Raw genomic sequence first — 19219 nt, forward strand, 5'->3', positions numbered from 1 at the left:
ACAAATATTGGTTGAGGTGAAGTCAAGACCTACTTCTAAATTGCTATATTAACCAGTTCTTTGCTTACACTGACAGCGGGAACATATCGCCTTTGAGTTTTTTCTCCGAGTGTACCTCAAGAAATAATCTTTTCTCAACAGAGTAATTGAATTTACCAGAGTTCCTCCAGTGTGCCCTAAAATGTCACAGTTCATTATAGTACTGTGCAATGTGAAGACAGTTATTGCCTTTTATGCTATAGAGAAACCTTTATAAAAAGCCTAGCTTTATCAGTCTCCATTTTAGGAGGTTTTCAAAACCCAACTGGATAAAGCTTAGAGCAGCCTGGTCTGATCTCATAGCTGACCTTCTCTGAGCAGGAGCTTGGATTAGAGATTTCCTGAGCTTCCTCACAAGATGAAATTATCCTGTCATCAGGCTAAATAGCATTCAAAACCAAGAATTTAAAAAAAAAAAAGTAATACACCCCCCCAGAACTACTTGGTAAGGAAACTATGCAGAACACTATAAAGAACATCCAAATACTAGGATTTGAGTATAAATTCAAATTACAAAATGCCACAAAAATTATTAACTCAAAACTTTTCTTTAAAGCCAATTTAAGTTTAGCATGATTCACAAAGTATCTTTACTGTAACATAACTAAAATATTTAAGCTTGTAGGAGTAGTTGTAATACACAAAGTGAAAAAATCTACTAAACAGATTTCTGCATACAACTTTTAATGAAAACTCAGTGAAGGAACATGAGCTAGCAGCAAGATTTTTGGTTTTTATTTTGCATTGGATTTACATGCAGCATTATTAAATGGTAAGTTATCTAGATGATAAAATATCTAATATATAAACATCATAAGTCCATTTTCACTAAGGCTGTTACTGATTTGTCATTGATTTGTTATTAGTTAGAATTAATCATATTTAGTTTTAATATTTTAGCAAAATCATATGTATGTTGTATTTTATATATTTAACCACCAACCAGTGTCTGCTGTGAAATCCCCTGTATAGCCCCGTATCAAGGCCGGAGAAATTGGCTAAAATCATCTAGTAGGAACATTTAGAACTTAAATAACAAGATAAAGAAATACCTGACAACGGGGTGGTGTAAGAGTTGTCAGTACGTTACCTGACAACGGCCTGTTTGGAACGCAGCGGCCGATCCCCAAAGATAGAATGTGCAGTACAAAGCTCCTGGAAGGTCCCTGGCTAGAGCCATTAGAGATAACTGCATAGCTACTGTCAAAAAGGATGGATTGCACCTGTTGCCATAACATCAATGAAGAAATCATAAACTCTAGATGAACTTTGCTTCATTATAATACCAAAACACACCTCCTGGTCAAAAGCTACCCGCCTCCAAGACTTACCATGCCTCGGAGAGACCTTCACTGCACCTGCGTAAAGGACATTTACATATGCTAATGATTTCCCGGAAGTCTAATGAATATGTATAACTTTTCTTAGAAATCTAATGAATATGTATCAATAAGTCTTAATATAAGGTGTATTGTTTTGGTGACAGGTGTGCGTGGTTTGTGAGAGGACTCGCCCGCGCACCCGGCCGTCAATAAAGAAGTGTCTGCTTATCTACACTAAATTGGTGTTGATAAGTTCTTCATTCCGAGCTTTTCGGTAACAGTTTTTGGCGACCCAGATGGGACCTCGCTGAGAGAGACCGGAGGAGTCGGGGACCCGATCGGTTCCTGCCGGCACCGAGGATTTCTCGGGGATACCCATCGATCCCCGATCCATAAGGCTCTTTGCGACGTCCCCTGGATTTTGGTAAGACACTTCTTTTAAATATTAAGGATAGTGGGTTATAGTCCCACCGGTATTGTTTGGGGTTGGAGTCCCCCCGAGTGGGTTAGAGTCCCACCGGTATTGTTTGGGGTTAGAGTCCCCCTGAGTGGGTTAGAGTCCCACCGGTATCGTCTGCCTGTCAGACGTGGCGAAAGCTGCGCAAGGTTGGACTAAAGGATCCTGAAGGAAGTGGAAGCCTAGGCGTCTGCCCGTAAGACATAAGCGAAAGCTATTGCTGGGTTGGACAATTTGGGAGTGGGAAGGAGTCCCACAACTTTTGAGGATTCTGGGTTAGAGTCCCCGCTTCAAAAGCATTTTGGAAATTTTGGGTTTGAGTCCCAAATTCTTAAAAAAAAAAAAAAAAAAAAAAAAAAAGAAAAAAAAAGTGAGATATATTGTGTACTTAGAAGTATCGTGAGTGTTGTAAGTGTGGGATGTGCAATTGAGTATGAAGTGAGTCTTGGCAACGATTGCAGTGTCTCTTATTGAGGTTGGAAGTTATAAAGTGTGAATACATTTGCTGTTTAATAATTTTGCCAGGGGATATTGGTTATGACTCTTGCTTAGGGAAGTCGGCTTTGTCTGTGCCCTGGGCAAGTAGGTGGACTCCATTACCTGGCAACAATTGTTATTTGTATTTATTTAATATTTAGTGTTTGATATATGTATTTGGTATTTGAAACTTAGTATTTGATACTTGGCATTTGATATTTGGTATTCAACATCTGATAATTGATTATTGATTTTTGATATTTGTTATATATTTAATAGATATTTGGTATTGGGTATAAACATAATGGCATTTGCCAAATTATTTAAGAGTAAGAGTATAGGAAATTTGTCCACTGATGGAAAGATACCGAAAACATCTCCGTTGGGATGTTTGTTGGCACACTGGGGTGAATTGCATGATGATTTACGTAAAAATCAAATGATTGAATATTGTAATCATTGGTGGCCTCTGTGTACATTGGAGGATCAGGAAAGGTGGCCCGTGAATGGGACACTAAATTATAACACCATTCTGCAGTTAATGTTGTTTTGTAGAAGAGAAAGAAAATGGAGTGAAGTACCTTATGTGGATTTATTTTTTTTTACTTAAGACAGAGACGAGATTGGCAGAATGAGTGCAAGCTAGTTAGTAGGGACAATTTGGTAATGACTATAACTTTTGATAATAAAAAAGAGAAGAAATGTTGTCTGGCATGTGATATTGCCCCCAAAGAGCATGAAGGGCCAGAGTTAGATATATCCCCTCCCAGGAGAGGAAGGAATTGGGGGTGAGAGCATAGGGAACAGATGGAAGAACCAGAAAGCAGTGGAATAGAGGATGCAGGGGAAGGACCGCCTGAAGTTGTGATTCACACCCCCATTTCTCGAAGGACCCGACAGCAGCAGGCACAAACAATAGCTCCCTTGCGGCAGGGAGTTGGTAACGATGGACCAGTGTATGTAAAAGTGCCCTTTTTGGTTGTGGACTTGATGGCTTAGAAGCAGGCAGCTGGAGTATATAGAAAAGATCTTGAGAGGGTTGGCAGAGTAGTGGATACTATAATTAGAACGCAGAATCCAGACTGGAGTGATTTACAGGTGATCTTGGATAATTTGTTGGATGATACAGAAAAGCAGATGGTACTAAAAACTGACAAAGCACAGGCAGAAGTAGCAGTATTAAGTGGGACAGTAAGTGGAACATTAAAACAGAATTTTCTGTCTGGGGATCCGCAGTGGGATCCAAATAACGTGGAACATAGAGAAAGGCTGAGTGGGTATCAGAAATGGATTTTATATGGAGTTAAACATGCTATCTTTGAATTGGTCTAAATTATATGAGGTGAGGCAAGATAAAAATGAATCTCCCTCAGCGTTTCTGGAAAGACTGAAGGAAGCTGCCAGAAAATATACTGATTTAAGAGTAGAAACAGAGGCGGCTCAGATACAGTTGGCTTTGATTTTTATGGGATAGTCGGCACCAGACATAAGAAAGAAACTTCAGAAGCTGGAGGGAGAGGATTCAAGAAGCTTGAATAAAATGTTAGAGGCAACATGGAAAATATATAATAACAGGGAAAAAGAGGAAAGGAAAATTAGAGAAAATAGATTATTGGCCTTAATGACAGGAACAGCAGACAGAGGACGAGGTAGAGGAAGAGGACGAGGTGGCAGTGGACGGAGAGGATTTATGAATTTTAGCAATCGGAATTTTAACACCCCCTTAGGAGTGAATCAGTGTGCTTTGTGTCGGGAGGAAGGACATTGGAAAAAAGATTGTTCTAAAAATGTGCAGTGTTCAGGAGGAAATATTCGGAAAGAGGTAGCCAGAATGATGGTTTTGAATGAATGAAGAGGACCGGAGGAGAACCCAGCTAAGCCTCTGGTTATAATTAAGCTGAGAGAAAAAGAAGTTAAATTTCTAGTGGATACAGGAACGACATTTTCGGTATTAAATACTTGTAAAGGAAAAATTGGAACAAAAACAGCAAACATAGTAGGAGCAACAGGGAAAGAAGAAAACAGACCATTCCTGCAACCTCTGGATTTGAAATTTGGAAATAAAATAATTACACATGAATTTTTGTATGTACCAGAATGCCCGATACCCTTGTTAGGAAGGGATTTGTTATCTAAATTAAATGCACAAATTGTTTTTGAGGAAGGAGAACTCTTTTTGAAGATACCTGAGTCAAAAACAGGAGAAATCCTAATGATACAAGAAAAAGCGGAGGAGCAGGAAATTCCACCAGAGGTGGATTTTGCAGTGATCCCTACAGTGTGGGAAACAGATATTCCTGGTAAATCAAAATTAGCAGCACCTGTAAAAATAGATCTAAAAGAAGATACAGGAACAGTAAAAACTAAACAATACCCAATTAAACCAGAAGTTAGGCAGGAGTTAAAGAAATTGATTGACAAATTTTTGAAGTATAAAATTTTGGAGGAATGTGAATCTGAATATAATACTCCTATTTTACCAGTTAGAAAACCCTCGGGAGAATACAGGTTAGTGCAAGATTTGAGAGCAGTGAATCAAATAGCCAAAGACATATATCCTGTGGTTGCAAATCCTTATACATTGCTAACAGCGTTAAAGAAGACTCATCAGTGGTTTACAGTGCTTGATTTAAAGGATGCTTTCTTTTGCATACCCTTGGAGAAGGAAAGCAGAAAGTTGGTTGCTTTCGAATGGGAAAATCCACAAACTGGGCGAAAGATGCAGCTGACATGGACAAGACTACCCCAAGGATTTAAAAATAGCCCGACAATTTTTGGAAACCAGCTGGCAAAAGAGCTTGAAATCTGGAAACAGGACAAACCAAGGCCTGAACATTTACCTCTACAATATGTGGATGACATATTGATTGCTACAGAAGAAAGATCTACCTGCATACAGCTGTTCGTTCATGAAAGACAACACCTGGCTCTTGGTGTGTTAACCCAGAAGATGGGGAGCTGGAAACGACCAATCGGCTACTTCTCCAAACAACTGGACACAGTGAGTAAAGGGTGGCCAAATTGTCTTAGAGCAGTGGCTGCAACAGTGATGATCATACAAGAAGCTCGGAAATTGACTTTGGGAAAAACAATAACAGTCTATGTCCCACACATGGTGAAAACTGTTCTAGAACAAAAGGGGGGACACTGGCTATCTCCGAGCAGAATGATGAAGTACCAAGTAATATTAACTTAACAAGATGATGTAATTTTAAAAGCAACTAACCTGGCAAATCCAGCTGTGTTTTTAAGTTCCATACAGGAAGAAGGACAATTGGAACATGATTGCCTGGCTGCTATTGAGTATGTTTATTCCAGTCGTGAAGATTTGAAGGATGTACCATTGGAGCGACCGGACTGGGAACTGTATACAGATGGTAGCAGCTTTATAGAGCAAGGAGTTCGATACGCTGGATATGCGGTAACAACAGATACCACAGTTATAGAAGCAAAAGCATTGCCAAGTACCACCTCAGCTCAGAAAGCGGAACTTATTGCTTTGATTTGAGCTTTAGAACTAAGCGAGGAAAAGAAAGTAAATATTTGGACAGATTCAAAGTATGCTTTTGGAGTGGTACATGTCCATGCAGCATTGTGGAAAGAAAGAGGATTATTGTCCTCCCAGGGATCAAATATTAAACACCAAGATGAAATTTTACAATTATTACAAGCGGTTCAGAAACCAGATCAGGTAGCAATCATGCACTGTAAAGCACATCAAATTGGAAACACAAAGGAAATTGCTGGAAATAATTTAGCCGATCGAACGGCAAGAAAGGTAGCAAAGGAACGAGCATTGCAAATGGCATTAATTCCCTCCAAAACAGTAACTCTCCCTAAGGAAGAACTAAAATACTCAGAGGAGAATAATAAGTTAGGTCAATTATTAAATGTTAAGAAAAACCTAGCCGGATGGTGGGTAACACCTAAAGGACAGGTAGTAGTTCCACCCTTTTTGATGAGAGAAATAATTCAAACAAAGCATCAGGAGTGTCACTGGGGAGCAGAGGCCTTAGTAACTTCCTTACAAAAACAAGTAGTATCGCTCAGAATGTTAGGAATAGCTAAAATAATAACTGCAAAATGTGAAATATGTTTGAAAAATTATACAATAATCAAGAAAAAAGTTCAAATAGGTCAAATAAAATCTGGTACAGAGCCTGGAGATTATTGGCAAATAGATTTTTCAGAACTACCTAAGCAGAATGGGTATCGGTACATCCTGGTGGGGGTTGATACTTTTACAGGATGGCCAGAAGCTTTTCCCTGTCGTTCCACACAAGCAAAGGAAGTAGTAAAATGGTTACTACGAGAAATAATTCCAAGGTTTGGAGTTCCTATTGGAATTTTTTCTGACAGAAGTCCACACTTTGTTGCAGAAGTAGTCCAAAATGTTAGCAAAATTTTGGGTATCACATGGGATTTGCATACCCCATGGAGGCCACAATCCAGTGGGAAAGTAGAAAGAATAAATCAAACCTTAAAAAGGCAAATAAGCAAAATTTGTCAAGAGACTAATTTAAAATGGCCTCAAGCACTTCCATTGACATTATTACGAATCAGAATACAGCCAAAGAGTAGAACCTCAGTCAGTCCTTATGAATTATTGTATGGGAAACCTTATGAATCTCCAGAACCAAACCCGAACATGCATGTAAAAGGAAAACAAGATGTGTATAACTATTTGCTTTCCTTAGGAAAAACTTTGACTGTAATTTGGAGAGCAGTGGTGTGGAATAGACCATTATCCCTGGAAGTTCCGGTGCATGACTTACAACCAGGAGACTATGTCTATGTGAAAACGTGGACTTCCGAACCCCTGCAGGAATGTTGGAAAGGACCCTTCCAAATACTGTTAACCACCTTCATGGCTATTAAAATTGCAGAATCGGATGCTTGGATACACTACATTCAAGTGAAGAAGACACCTACTCCATGGAAGATTATTAGCCGGGATCCAAAGACTTTAAAACTGACTCTGAAACATGTCTAATTTTTCATATCTGTTTGTGCTTGTTCTTTTTATATTAGTTCGGCAGATAATGATGGTGGAAACCCGGACTGATTTAATGATTAGAAACAAAAGACAAGTAGAAACAGAACAATTGATTGGCATTCCTGAAAAAAAATGTCCAAAGAAAATTTGATGTTAGGATTAATTAAGAGATTTGCCAGCTTGCAAAATGTTACCCAAATTACTGCTTGTTTGCCGATACCAAGAACAGTGAGAGAATCTATTCCTTAAAGAATTTTAACTATAAATTTAACTACCCTGGAACATAGAAACAAAACCACCTATTGCAAACAAAGGCCAGTGACTAAATACAAACAGGCCATCAGTAGACGACAGAGGCAGTTCATTATGAAAAAAAAGAAAATTTAGTATCTTGGTGGAGATGTGAAAAAATTTATTATTGTAGTACTAAAGACCCAGCAATCGAAAGAATTCCTTCTTTAGCTGCAGCCTTAAAGTATGGCTGCTTGTGTAGAAGATTCAAAAATTATCTCAAATTAACTGAAACTATTCGAGAAGATATGTCAAAAGATTAGTTAAGAAAAATTTTTAGTAGATTGGGATGGAATCTGAGCTCTTGGTTACGGTCTATAATCAAAACTTTGTTTCTGTTACTAATTGTCTTTTTGATGATCATGCTACTATATGCTTGTCTGAAGAGACAATTTATCAATAAAATTGTAGTAAATTGCATGATCATGAGAGTGGTTCCAATTGTTCCACCAGAATGCAGTCCACCACCAGTATATGCCGAAACAAATATTGACTCTCGGAATAATAGTGAATAATGTTAGGTAGATGATGTGAAAGTATTGAAATAATTTTCAACACTTTCAAAGGGGGGAAATGTTACTGATTTGTCATTGATTTGTTATTAGTTAGAATTAATCATATTTAGTTTTAATATTTTAGCAAAATCATATGTATGTTGTATTTTATATATTTAACCACCAACCAGTGTCTGCTGTAAAATCCCCTGTATAGCCCCGTATCAAGGCCGGAGAAATTGGCTAAAATCATCTAGTAGGAACATTTAGAACTTAGATAACAAGATAAAGAAATACCTGACAACGGGGTGGTGTAAGAGTCGTTCAGTACGTTACCTGACAACGGCCTGTTTGGAACGCAGCGGCCGATCCCCAAAGATAGAATGTGCAGTACAAAGCTCCTGGAAGGTCCCTGGCTAGAGCCGTTAGAGATAACCGCATAGCTACTGTCAAAAAGGATGGATTGCACCTGTTGCCATAACATCAATGAAGAAATCATAAACTCTAGATGAACTTTGCTTCATTATAATACCAAAACACACCTCCTGGTCAAAAGCTACCCGCCTCCAAGACTTACCACGCCTCGGAGAGACCTTCACTGCACCTGCGTAAAGGACATTTACATATGCTAATGATTTCCCGGAAGTCTAATGAATATGTATAACTTTTCTTGGAAATCTAATGAATATGTATCAATAAGTCTTAATATAAGGTGTATTGTTTTGGTGACAGGTGTGCGTGGTTCATGAGAGGACTCGCCCGCGCACCCGGCCGTCAATAAAGAAGTGTCTGCTTATCTACACTAAATTGGTGTTGATAAGTTCTTCATTCCGAGCTTTTCGGTAACAAGGCAATGAGTCAAAATTTCATATTAAAAACTTGTTTGAATACAAAAAAAGGAATTTTAACAAATAAGTAACAAACATACACATATATATTGTCTAATCAAAACATTATATAATAGAAATTCCAAGTTTCATTAAATTTAGATGGAACATTGTCCTGGTTTCATTCCAATCCTTTTATTATTACTATTGTCATTTTATTAGTGTTACCATTATCATTATTAGTTTCTTCCTTTCTGTTCTATTAAATTGTTCTTATTTCAACCCATGAGTTTTACTTTTTTTGTTTCTGATTCCCTCCCCCATCCCACGGAGGGGGGGGGGGTAGTGAGTGAGTGAGCGGCTGCGTGGTGCTTAGTTGCTGGCTGGGGTTAAACCACGACATCTTCATGTATTACATGAAAAAATGAGGTAAAAGGTACAAGTCACAGTTCACAGAAAGTTGAAGACTTTCAAGATGTGCCCCAGAAGAATTCTCTTATGTTAAGTTTTGTTTCTGAAAGTGTTTTATCCCACAGCTTCATGAGGTGCCAAAAATGAAATAAAACTTGTTATAAACAAATTTATTTTCTTCAAAGGTGAAAGAGCAAGTTCACCAAACAGTTACCAAAAAGCCCCAAGCAGCAGTTGCAGAGTTTGCTAGACACACTATTCAGCTTTAATATTTGAATTATATTCTAAGGGTAAATAAACTCAGTATAGTATTTCTTTGGGCACATTCAGGCCATCAGGAATTCTATACTATGCACCAGCAGGATTAAAACTTACATTTAAAAGCCAGGTGCAGTCACATTGGAAATGTTTACAAAATTTTTAGCAACTTTTTTCTCTCCAAATGCCTTTTTCTGGTCAAATTTTTTTAGATGGGGAAAAAAAATAAAATTACAATTTAAAGAATGTGGAATATATTTTAAAAAAAAGATGATGTCTGAGGAAACTAAGTTTTAGTTAAGAAAATACACACTTTAGTCTTAATTATTTTAAATATTAGATTTTATTAACTAGCTTTTGTTAGAAAAAAGCCTTCCTGGACTAGCCATCATTCAGAAAATCAGACTCGATCAGAGTCTCAGCCAGGACACTTAAAAATTCTAATGCCAGGCTTAGGTTACATTTTACTTTCATTTGTTTTGGCAATGTTTACTAATGAGAGCAGTGCTCAAGGTATATTATAAGGTGTGGAAGTTCCCAAGTAACATTACTTCATAATTCAACATTAACCACCATAGTTAGTTGTCCTGGTTTCGGCTGGGATAGAGTTAATTGTCTTCCTAGTAGCTGGTACAGTGCTATGTTTTGAGTTAGGTATGAGAAGACTGTTGATAACACTGATGTTTTCAGTTGTTGCTAAGTAGTGTTTAGTCTAAAGTCAAGGATTTTTCAGCTTCTCATGCCCAGCCAGCAAGAAGGCTGGAGGGGCACAAGAAGTTGGGAGGGGACACAGCCAGGACAGCTGACCCAAACTGGCCAACGGGATATTCCATACCATGTGACGTCACATCTAGTATATAAACTGGGGGAAGGGGGGGGGGGAATCACCGCTCGGGGACTGGCTGAGCATTGGTCAGCGGGTGATAAGCAATTGCATTGTGCATCACTTGTCTGTCTTGGGTTATATTTCTCTCCCTTGTTGTTATATTCCTTTTCATTACAATTCTTACTCTTATTATTATATTTTATTTTTTATTTCAATTATTAAACTGTTCTTATCTCAACCCATGAGTTTTACTTGTTTTTGATTGTCCTCCCCATCCCACCAGGGTAGGGGTGGGGGGGGCGAGGAGGGAGTGAGTGAGCAGTTGCATGGTACTTAGTTGCTGGCTGGGGTTAAACCATGACATAAGTTTAAAAAAGGCAAGAGGTTTAATTGCAAGAGTTTATCTTTCTGTGTTTCTCTCTCAAGCAGTTGACTAGAGTCACACTGCTTTTGAACAGCGTTAGGACTTTCCAGATAAGGATAAATTGAAGCAACTAGATTTTTGCTCTATTATGCTCATAGGATATGAATAAGATTGTAGACATATATTGGAGAATGTTCATTTCAATACTTACAATTATTTACTGAAATAATAAAAAATTAAAGATCTAATAACAAAACTCTGTTGACTTAAGTAATGCTATTTTCCAGCTTTTGGGTTTAAATGGTCAGAAAATAAATACCAAAGTAGTCTACACTTACTCTGCTGAAATAACACAACCCCCAACTACCTATACTAAGGCATACAAAGCACAGAGAAGAATGCTTGCAGAAGAGGACATATCTGGCCAGAGAGGATGTGTTACAACAAAATGAAATGGAACATTTTTCGGCGCGTGCAGATTAAAAATGACAAGTAGTAAGATGTAGACTAAAGCATGACCTCCACACCTCTCATTTTGACCTTGTTAACTCCTTTCAGACCCTTCCAGTTCATACAGACATGAAAACCTCTTCCCTAGATCACTGTCTTGACAACAACCCCCTTCAAACCTTTACCCCTGTCCTCTGCTGCAGAGGTGCCCGCACTCGGCTAAGCTTGCCGACCCTCTCGGCAGCAACGCAGTTCCCACCTCACCATCCATCCTTGCTGTGCAGTGCTGTGGCACCTCGTCCTGCCCACAAAGCTCCAACCTTTGCCCCATGGCTGCCTGGGCTCCTGTTAGGTGGCCCCACACATGCCTTCCCCTGTGCTCCAGCCTACACTGAGGACCGCTCCTTTTGGACCTTCACAGGATAAGTACGTACTGTCATGCCAGAGCAGAATATAGCTTTCTTAATCATGGAAGAAATGAACTTGTTACGCTAGTGTTATTTTAGTGAAGCATGGCCAGCCTCAATGACTCTCATGTCCCCTATAGCTGAACTAATTGGAGGGAAGACCACACCATCTTTTCTTTTGAAAAGCATTAGTGATTGATCAACAGCTCCAGAAGTAAAGGCAAATACGTAAAAAGCATTGCCATGCACAAGACAACACTCACATGCCCTTCCAGCATTATCCTTCTCACCCAGAAGCACTGGCTAAACTTTAACTTTGCTGAAACGCAGGGTGCGGAAGAAGCTCAGCAATCAGCAGGAGTTACTAGGGAACACAGGGAAAGGGTTCAGTGTGGCAACTCCTCTCCATCACACATGGAGTATCACCAATACACAGCAGCATCAAAAGGGCAGGGAACAAGGAGGAGCACAATCCCTTTCTGTACCCCGACACATGAAAAGCCAAGGGAGTCTCCAATGATCGGAGTGTAAGGTTTTGTTTAATTTTTTTTTTTTTTTTTTTTTTTAAGTCGGGGCAAACAGACTTCCTGCAGAGAGCACCCTTCCAACCAGCACAAGCAACTAGGTATGTCTACCTAGTTGCCAATTTAATATTATGCAATACCTCTACAAAAACATGCCTGTTTAAACAGTACTAAAACAATCCTGGAGGCTTCACTTTCCATCTCTTTCATGCATGTGTTACATAGTGCCTTTTTAGAGAGCCTTCATTAAAGCTAACAATTAAATCCAATCAAAGCAGCTGATTTCCAAACTAAGTTCTGTCATCAACTTGAAAAACATAATGGCACCTGGAAAATAACTGGAATCTTTTGGAACATACATTTTTTAAAATGGTAGTTTCCCTCTGATTGAGACAGTGTTCCTTGATACTCACACACACACAAAAGGATTCTTTTCTTTCTATACAAAAAAATTGTCAGAAAGCACCTAAAAGCATTTTCTTTCTGGGTTTAAATAATAATATATAAATGTACTCACTTGAACTTTTCAGTATTAAAAAAAAAGAAGTAACCTATATGAATCTTTATTTGTTTATAATAAAAACCTTATTTAGTCCAAAATTCAATTCATTTCAAAGAGTTTGAAAAATTTTGCATTTTCTTTGGTAATAGCTCACTAACAAACTTGAAGCTACCATTAGCAAGACAAAAGATCCTGTACTGGGTTTGCATGGCAAGGTTTTGGTAGCTGGGGGGGGGGGGGGGGGGGCTACAGGGGTGGCTTCTGTAAGAAGCTGCTAGAAGCTTCCCCTATGTCCCACAGAGCCAATGCCAGCCGGCTCCAAGATGGACCCGCTGCTGGCCAAGGCTGAGCCAATCAGTGACAGTGGTAGCGCCTCTGTGATAACATATTTAAGAAGGAAAAAAAGTTGCTGGGACACAGAAACAGCAGCCGGAGAGAGAGTGAGAACATGTAAGAGAAACAACCCTGCAGACGCCAAGGTCAGTGAAGAAGGAGGGGGAGGAGGTGCTCCAGGTGCCAGAGCAGAGATTCCCCTGCAGCCCGTGGTGAAGACCATGGTGAGGCAGGCTGTCCCCCTGCAGCCCAGGGAGGTCCACGGTGGAGCAGATAGCCACCTGCAGCCCGTGGAGGACCCCACGCTGGAGCAGGTGGATGTGCCCAAAGGAGGCTGTGACCCCGTGGGAAGCCCATACTGGAGCAGGCTCCTTGTAGGACCTGTGGAGTGAGAGGAGCCCACACTGGAGCAGGTTTGCTGGCAGGACTTGTAACCCCATGGAAGGTACCCACACTGGAGCAGTTCGTGAAGAACTGCAGCCCGTGGGAAGGACTCACATTGGAGAAGTTCGTGAAGGACTGTCTCCCGTGGGAGGGACCCCAAGCTGGAGCAGGGGAAGAGTGAGGAGTCCTCCCCCTGAGGAGGAAGGAGCAGCAGAGACAACGTGTGATTAACTGACTGCAACCCCCATTCCCTGCGCTGCTTAGGGGGAGGAGGTAGAGAATTTGAGAGTGAAGCTGTGCCTGGGAAGATGGGAGGAGCAGGGTGAAGGTGTTTTAAGATTTGGTTTTATTTCTCATTATCCTATTCTGATTCTATTGGTATAAATTAAATTAATTTTCCCCAAGTTGAGTCTGTTTTGCCTGTGACAGTAATTGCTGAGTGATCTCTCCCTGTCCTTATCTTGACTTAGGAGCCTTTTGTTATATTTTCTCTCCCCTGTCCTGTTGAGGAGGGGGAGCGATAGAGCAGCTTTGGTGGGTACCTGGCATCCAGCCAGGGTCAACCCGCCACAGATTCTCATGAGAATCATCATGAGAAGTGTCCTTCAAAATGCAGAGTTATTGTTGGAAGACCAATTCTAGCTAGTGGTATTTAACAGGACAATAAACTAAAACCAGGCACTCACACCACATACATGAAATAGATAGAAAAATGCAAAGCATGTAAAAATTTTGTAACCTCTATTCTACACCATCAGAAATGACAACTGGGGAGTTTCAAAAAAATATCTTCAGTCATGGTCAATGCAGAGCAAAGCGTAGTTACTATATTGGCATACGAGAAAACATATTTACATATGCAAAGCAATAGGGAAGATCTTGCAGCTGTCATTTTTAAAAAAAAAAACCCCAAACACCACTACTCCTGTGTGGACTTTATCACAACTCCTTTTCACAAAAATGTTGATAGAGAATTCCAACACACAAACAGTAAGTTTAAATGAACTTGTTACTGAACACTGATGTGCAACATTTGTAATACTCCTTCAACATGCACAGAGCTCTCTTACAAAGCACCATTTCTTGTAAAACATGTAATAGATGCACTGGTGACAACTGAAGTATAAAAATAAACACAATCACTCTGCTAAAAAAGTATAATTTTTTTTTCTCATTTGAAAATGTATATCATTTTTCCAGATATGTTTAATAGTATTATTCTCTTACAAAAAATGAGAAGTCTTGAACAATTCCAGATCCATCTCTGTTCATTCTGAATTATTTGCATGACATATCTAACATCCTAGTGTTCCCTAACCTTTGATCAAGAGCTCTTAAACTCTATTTAAACTGATTCAGACCATGTTTAAAAAAAATAAATCTAGTATTTCTAGCTTTGATCTAAGTTTATTAAATATTTAAGTTACTCTCCATGGTCTCAGTACATAATGTGTTTTATTGAGTGTCCCATTTACAATCATTTCTAATAGGCGAGATATACCCATCTTACCTCATTATTTGTATCATTAAATTAAAAGTCCTAGTTTTCTTTAAGACCAGAGTACAGTATTCCTAGTGCAATGAATTATAATTCAGTCTGAAGCAGAACTAACTATACTTCTCTCATGTTTCAAAAAAAAATTGAAAAATGTTTTCAACTGTCAGAGAACTGTTCAATTAAAGGCTGCTTTAAATTTTATAATCCAAAAGTGATGTAAGAGTTGCTTTTCTTCCAACAACTCACCAGTGAAAGGCTGACATCCGATCCTATCAGTCATTTAAAGAAAATGTGTGCAAAAATAATTTAATTGGAATATTCTAAGAAACAGTTAACTTTTCTAAGATCTCAAACAGTGAAATAATGCTTCCTGTTAAAGGGACACCTGCACTAACCAGTGTTCCAGGGCTCGCATTCAGCTGATTAAACTATAAAATAATGCCCCCCAAAATCTTATTCAAAGAGATTTTCTCATGTTTTTTTGTGAAAACAAAGATTATACTGCAAATCTGAAAGCCAATCCTTTTTTTTTTTTTAATCACATAATTTATTTCTTAATTTTGCTAGGTGGAAGCCACGACATGGGAGAAGGTCCCTTTAACGAGGAAGGAGATAAGTACCACTTAGTCAGGATGTGGGAATAGAATCTGTACCTATGTGTAAATGACAATGCATTCTGGGTTGGTTCAGCCCTTGGTTCCGAGTTCTGTGTCACTTCCGGCATCACTCTCTCGTCATCTGTCCCATTAATACTTTCTGGCGTTAAAGGAGACTGAATATCCCCTCCAGCTGATTCCTTAAGTAAAACAAACAAATGACACATTAGAATTACCAAGTGACCTGCTCAGGAAGGCTATGTGTATATAAGCACTAACATAAATTCTTAAATGAGATACGAACTTTAGGCAGTATTAACGTGAGGCTCACAGATTTCCAGCATCCCTCATGGTCATATTTCATCATGTGAATTTAATTTAGAAGTGTATTATCATAATATTCACATTATCTTGCACAAAACACAACTGACCTATGATTTATTTGCAAGTATGTAGCCTCCTGCTTATTACAGACCTCTCTCTCTTACCTGATATTATATTCAGCCCTCAGCCAGCTGAGGCAACTATTGACACTCAGGATTCTTATCTCTTACTTTATATATTCTAACACGATGAAACAAACAATTCTGATGTTTGTTTCAAAATCTAGCTTTCATTTTGTGTATTAACCAAAGCAAACAGTGGAAGAGCCATTGGTGGTGCATTCAGTTTCACCTATGAGCCATCTGTAAAGAAAACTTGTTCAGCACAGTCCTCGCAAAACTTTAATAGACACGTTAGCCTGGCCTAGCTCTTGCTGGTCATGGTATTATCTGGGACAGAGAATACTCCAGTTATACCCAAGCAGCTACTGCTATGCAACCAGACACCTGAAAAACTTATTGGCTGTCTTCCTAGCAGAAAGCACTGGTGCAGGTTTTAATCAGCCTTCATCATGCCAGCATGTACATTTACGTTTTGGCCAACAAACACTATTTTCCAATTTCTAATCACTGAAAAGTACTTCCTTTTTAAAAAACAAAGTACACTGTGTAGCCCACATACTAAGTTAGAACATTATAGGCTTTTCAGTCCCTATATGTAGTTTAATTTTAATATTTTCTTTCCTATTATATACTTTTTCAAGTAATGATTTTTGCAGGACATAAGCGAGTCATATAAGCTAAGTAGCTCATCTCAATTTTAAAATGTCTTAGTAGGCTTTTAGTAATCAAGTGGTAACATTTAACTCTAAGATAGAAGAGTTTCATGAATAGAGTTCAGTGGATGTCATGGAGGGGTGTCTATACAGCAGAGGATTAGTTGAATTACAGTATTTCCAAAAGCTAAGCACCTCCTATGGCCACACAGCCTTTTACCATCTGCATGGGGAAGATATAAAACTGCTATTTAATGTTATTAAACTGAACCACAAGCACAGTCTCTGGAGGGTCAGCAGCTCCTCTTCCCAGCTCTTTGACACTCCATAGAAAGCTGAAGAACAGCAATCTCAGAAGAAGCTGCAAAGTATCTGAAGATGGTCATGATCTTACAAGATCAAGGCCTAATTTTGAGCCTCCACTTGTAGCCTTCAACTAGTTTACAAGGATAAGGCTTTTTGAAAGCCAATACTGAATCTGATCCTATATCTATAAGAAATGTTGCCCTTAACTTTGAGACTTGAAGAGATGAAAAAACTCAGTTCTTTTAAAGAAAATAACATCTGGCTGTCATCATCACCTTCCACAAAGCACTGGTGTCACTTAACAAAAATATTGATGTTCAACGTTTCCATTACACTTTAAATTATATTAAGCATTTTCAGCACAACAATTGTCAAAATTTTGCATGTATTCTACTGTATTTCTTACATAGTGAGAGACATATCTCACTCAACTTCAATCAGTGAGTAACATGGAGTCATATGGAAACATTTTAATAATGACTTCAAGTTTTATTATATTGTGATGGGTTGACCCTGGCTGGGTGCCAGGTGCCCACCAAAGCTGCTCTATTACTCCCCCTTCTCAACTGGACAGGGGAGAGAAAATATAACAAAAGGCTCGTGGGTCAAGATAAGGACAGTTTAATAAAGAGAAAGCAAAGGTCGCGCGCGACAGCAAAGAAAAACAAATGATATTATTCTCTACTTCCCATCAGCAGGCAATGTCTGGCCACTTCCTGGGAAGCAGGGCTTCAGTACTCGTAGTGGTTGCTCCAGAAGACAAAAATGCCTCTCCTTCCATCTCCCTTTACTTAGCTTTTATAGCTGAGCTGACATCATATGGTATGGAATATCTGTTTGGTTAGTTTGGGTCAGCTGTCCTGGCTATGTCCCCTCCCAAGATCTTGCCCAGCCCCAGCCTGCCGGTGGGGGTGGGGGCAAAAATGTTGGAGAGACAGCCTTGATGCTGTGTGAGCACTGCTCAGCAGTAGCCAAAACACTGGTGTGTTATCAACACCTTTCTAGCTACTAATGCATAGCACAGCACTATGAGGGCTGCTATGGGGAGAATTAACTCCATCTCAGCCAGACCCAATACATATATTTACCATTCATCAAGTTATACAATTCACATGCACAAGTGTCTCCATTCTACATTTTCTTATTAAATTTCTACTAAATAAAAAATAGAAAATAATTAGATTACATTGATTTATTACACAAATATAAACTGCTATTTATAATCACAGAATCATAGAAGAGTTTGGGTTGGAAGGGACCTTTAAAGAGCATCTAGTTCCAACCCCCCTGCCATGGGCAGGGACACCTTCCACTAGATCAGGTTGCTCAAAGCCCCATCCAAACTGGCCTTGAACACTTCCAGGGATGGGGTATCCACAACCTCTCTGGGCAACCTGTTCCAGTGCCTCACCACCCTCACAGTGAAGAATTTCTTCCTTGTAGCTAATCTAAATCTACCCTCTTTCAGTTTAAAGCCGTTACCCCTTGTCCTATCACTACATGCCCTTGTAGAAAGTCCCTCTCCGGCTTTCTTGTAGGGCCCCTTTAGCTACTGGAAGGCTGCTATAAGGTGTCCCTGGAGCCTTCCCTTCTCCAGGCTGAAGATCCCCAACTCTCTCAGACTGCCTTCGTAGGAGAGGTGCTCCAGCCCTCTGATCATCTCCGTAGCCCTCCTCTGGACTAGCTCCAACAGGTCCGTGTCCTTCTTATGTTGGGGGCCCCAGAGCTGAACACAGTACTCCAGGTGGTGTCTCACAAGAGCAGAGCAGAGGGGCACAATCACGTCCCTCGACCTGCTGGTCACGCGTCTTTTGATGCGGCCCAGGATATGGTTGGCTTTCTGGGCTGCAAGCACACATTGCCAGGTCACATTGAGGTTCTCATCAACCAACACCCCCAAGTTCTTCTCCACAGGGCTGCTCTCAAACCGCTCATCGCCCAGACTGTATTTGTGCTTGGGATTGCCCCGAACCATGTGCAGGACCTTGCACTTGGCCTTGTTGAACTTCATGAGGTTCGCACAGGCCCACCTCTCAAGCCTGTCAAGGTCCCTCTGGGTGGCATCCCTTCCCTCCAGCGTGTTGACTGCACCACACAGCTTGGTGTCATTGGCAAACTTGCTGAGGGTGCACTCAATCCCACTGTCCATGTCACCGACAAAGATGTTAAACAGCGCCGGTCCCAATATCGACCCCTGAGGAACGCCACTTGTCACTGGTCTCCACCCAGATATCGAGCTGTTGACCACAACTCTTTGAGTGCGACCATCCAGCCAATTCCTTAGCCACTATTCCTTATCCACATTTCCCCTTTTCCAGTCACTGGGAACTTCCCCGGACTGCCATGACTTGTCATATA

At 39.8% G+C, this 19219-nt stretch overlaps 1 protein-coding gene across 2 annotated transcripts in view; it reads right to left on the reverse strand.

Annotated features, from left to right (window-relative positions):
* The window catches only part of LOC121233044 (homer protein homolog 1-like), a 199364-nt gene that overhangs the window by 91899 nt on the left and 88246 nt on the right, over positions 1-19219 (reverse strand). For both annotated transcript variants that reach the window (XM_041121633.1, XM_041121632.1), the window contains exon 5: positions 15514-15656. In XM_041121633.1, the coding sequence (XP_040977567.1) occupies positions 15514-15656 (143 nt within the window). The remainder of the gene's footprint in view (positions 1-15513; positions 15657-19219) is intronic.

This window comes from Aquila chrysaetos (genome assembly GCF_900496995.4).
Source record: "Aquila chrysaetos chrysaetos chromosome W unlocalized genomic scaffold, bAquChr1.4 W_unloc_4, whole genome shotgun sequence".
NCBI classification, from domain to species: domain Eukaryota; kingdom Metazoa; phylum Chordata; class Aves; order Accipitriformes; family Accipitridae; genus Aquila; species Aquila chrysaetos.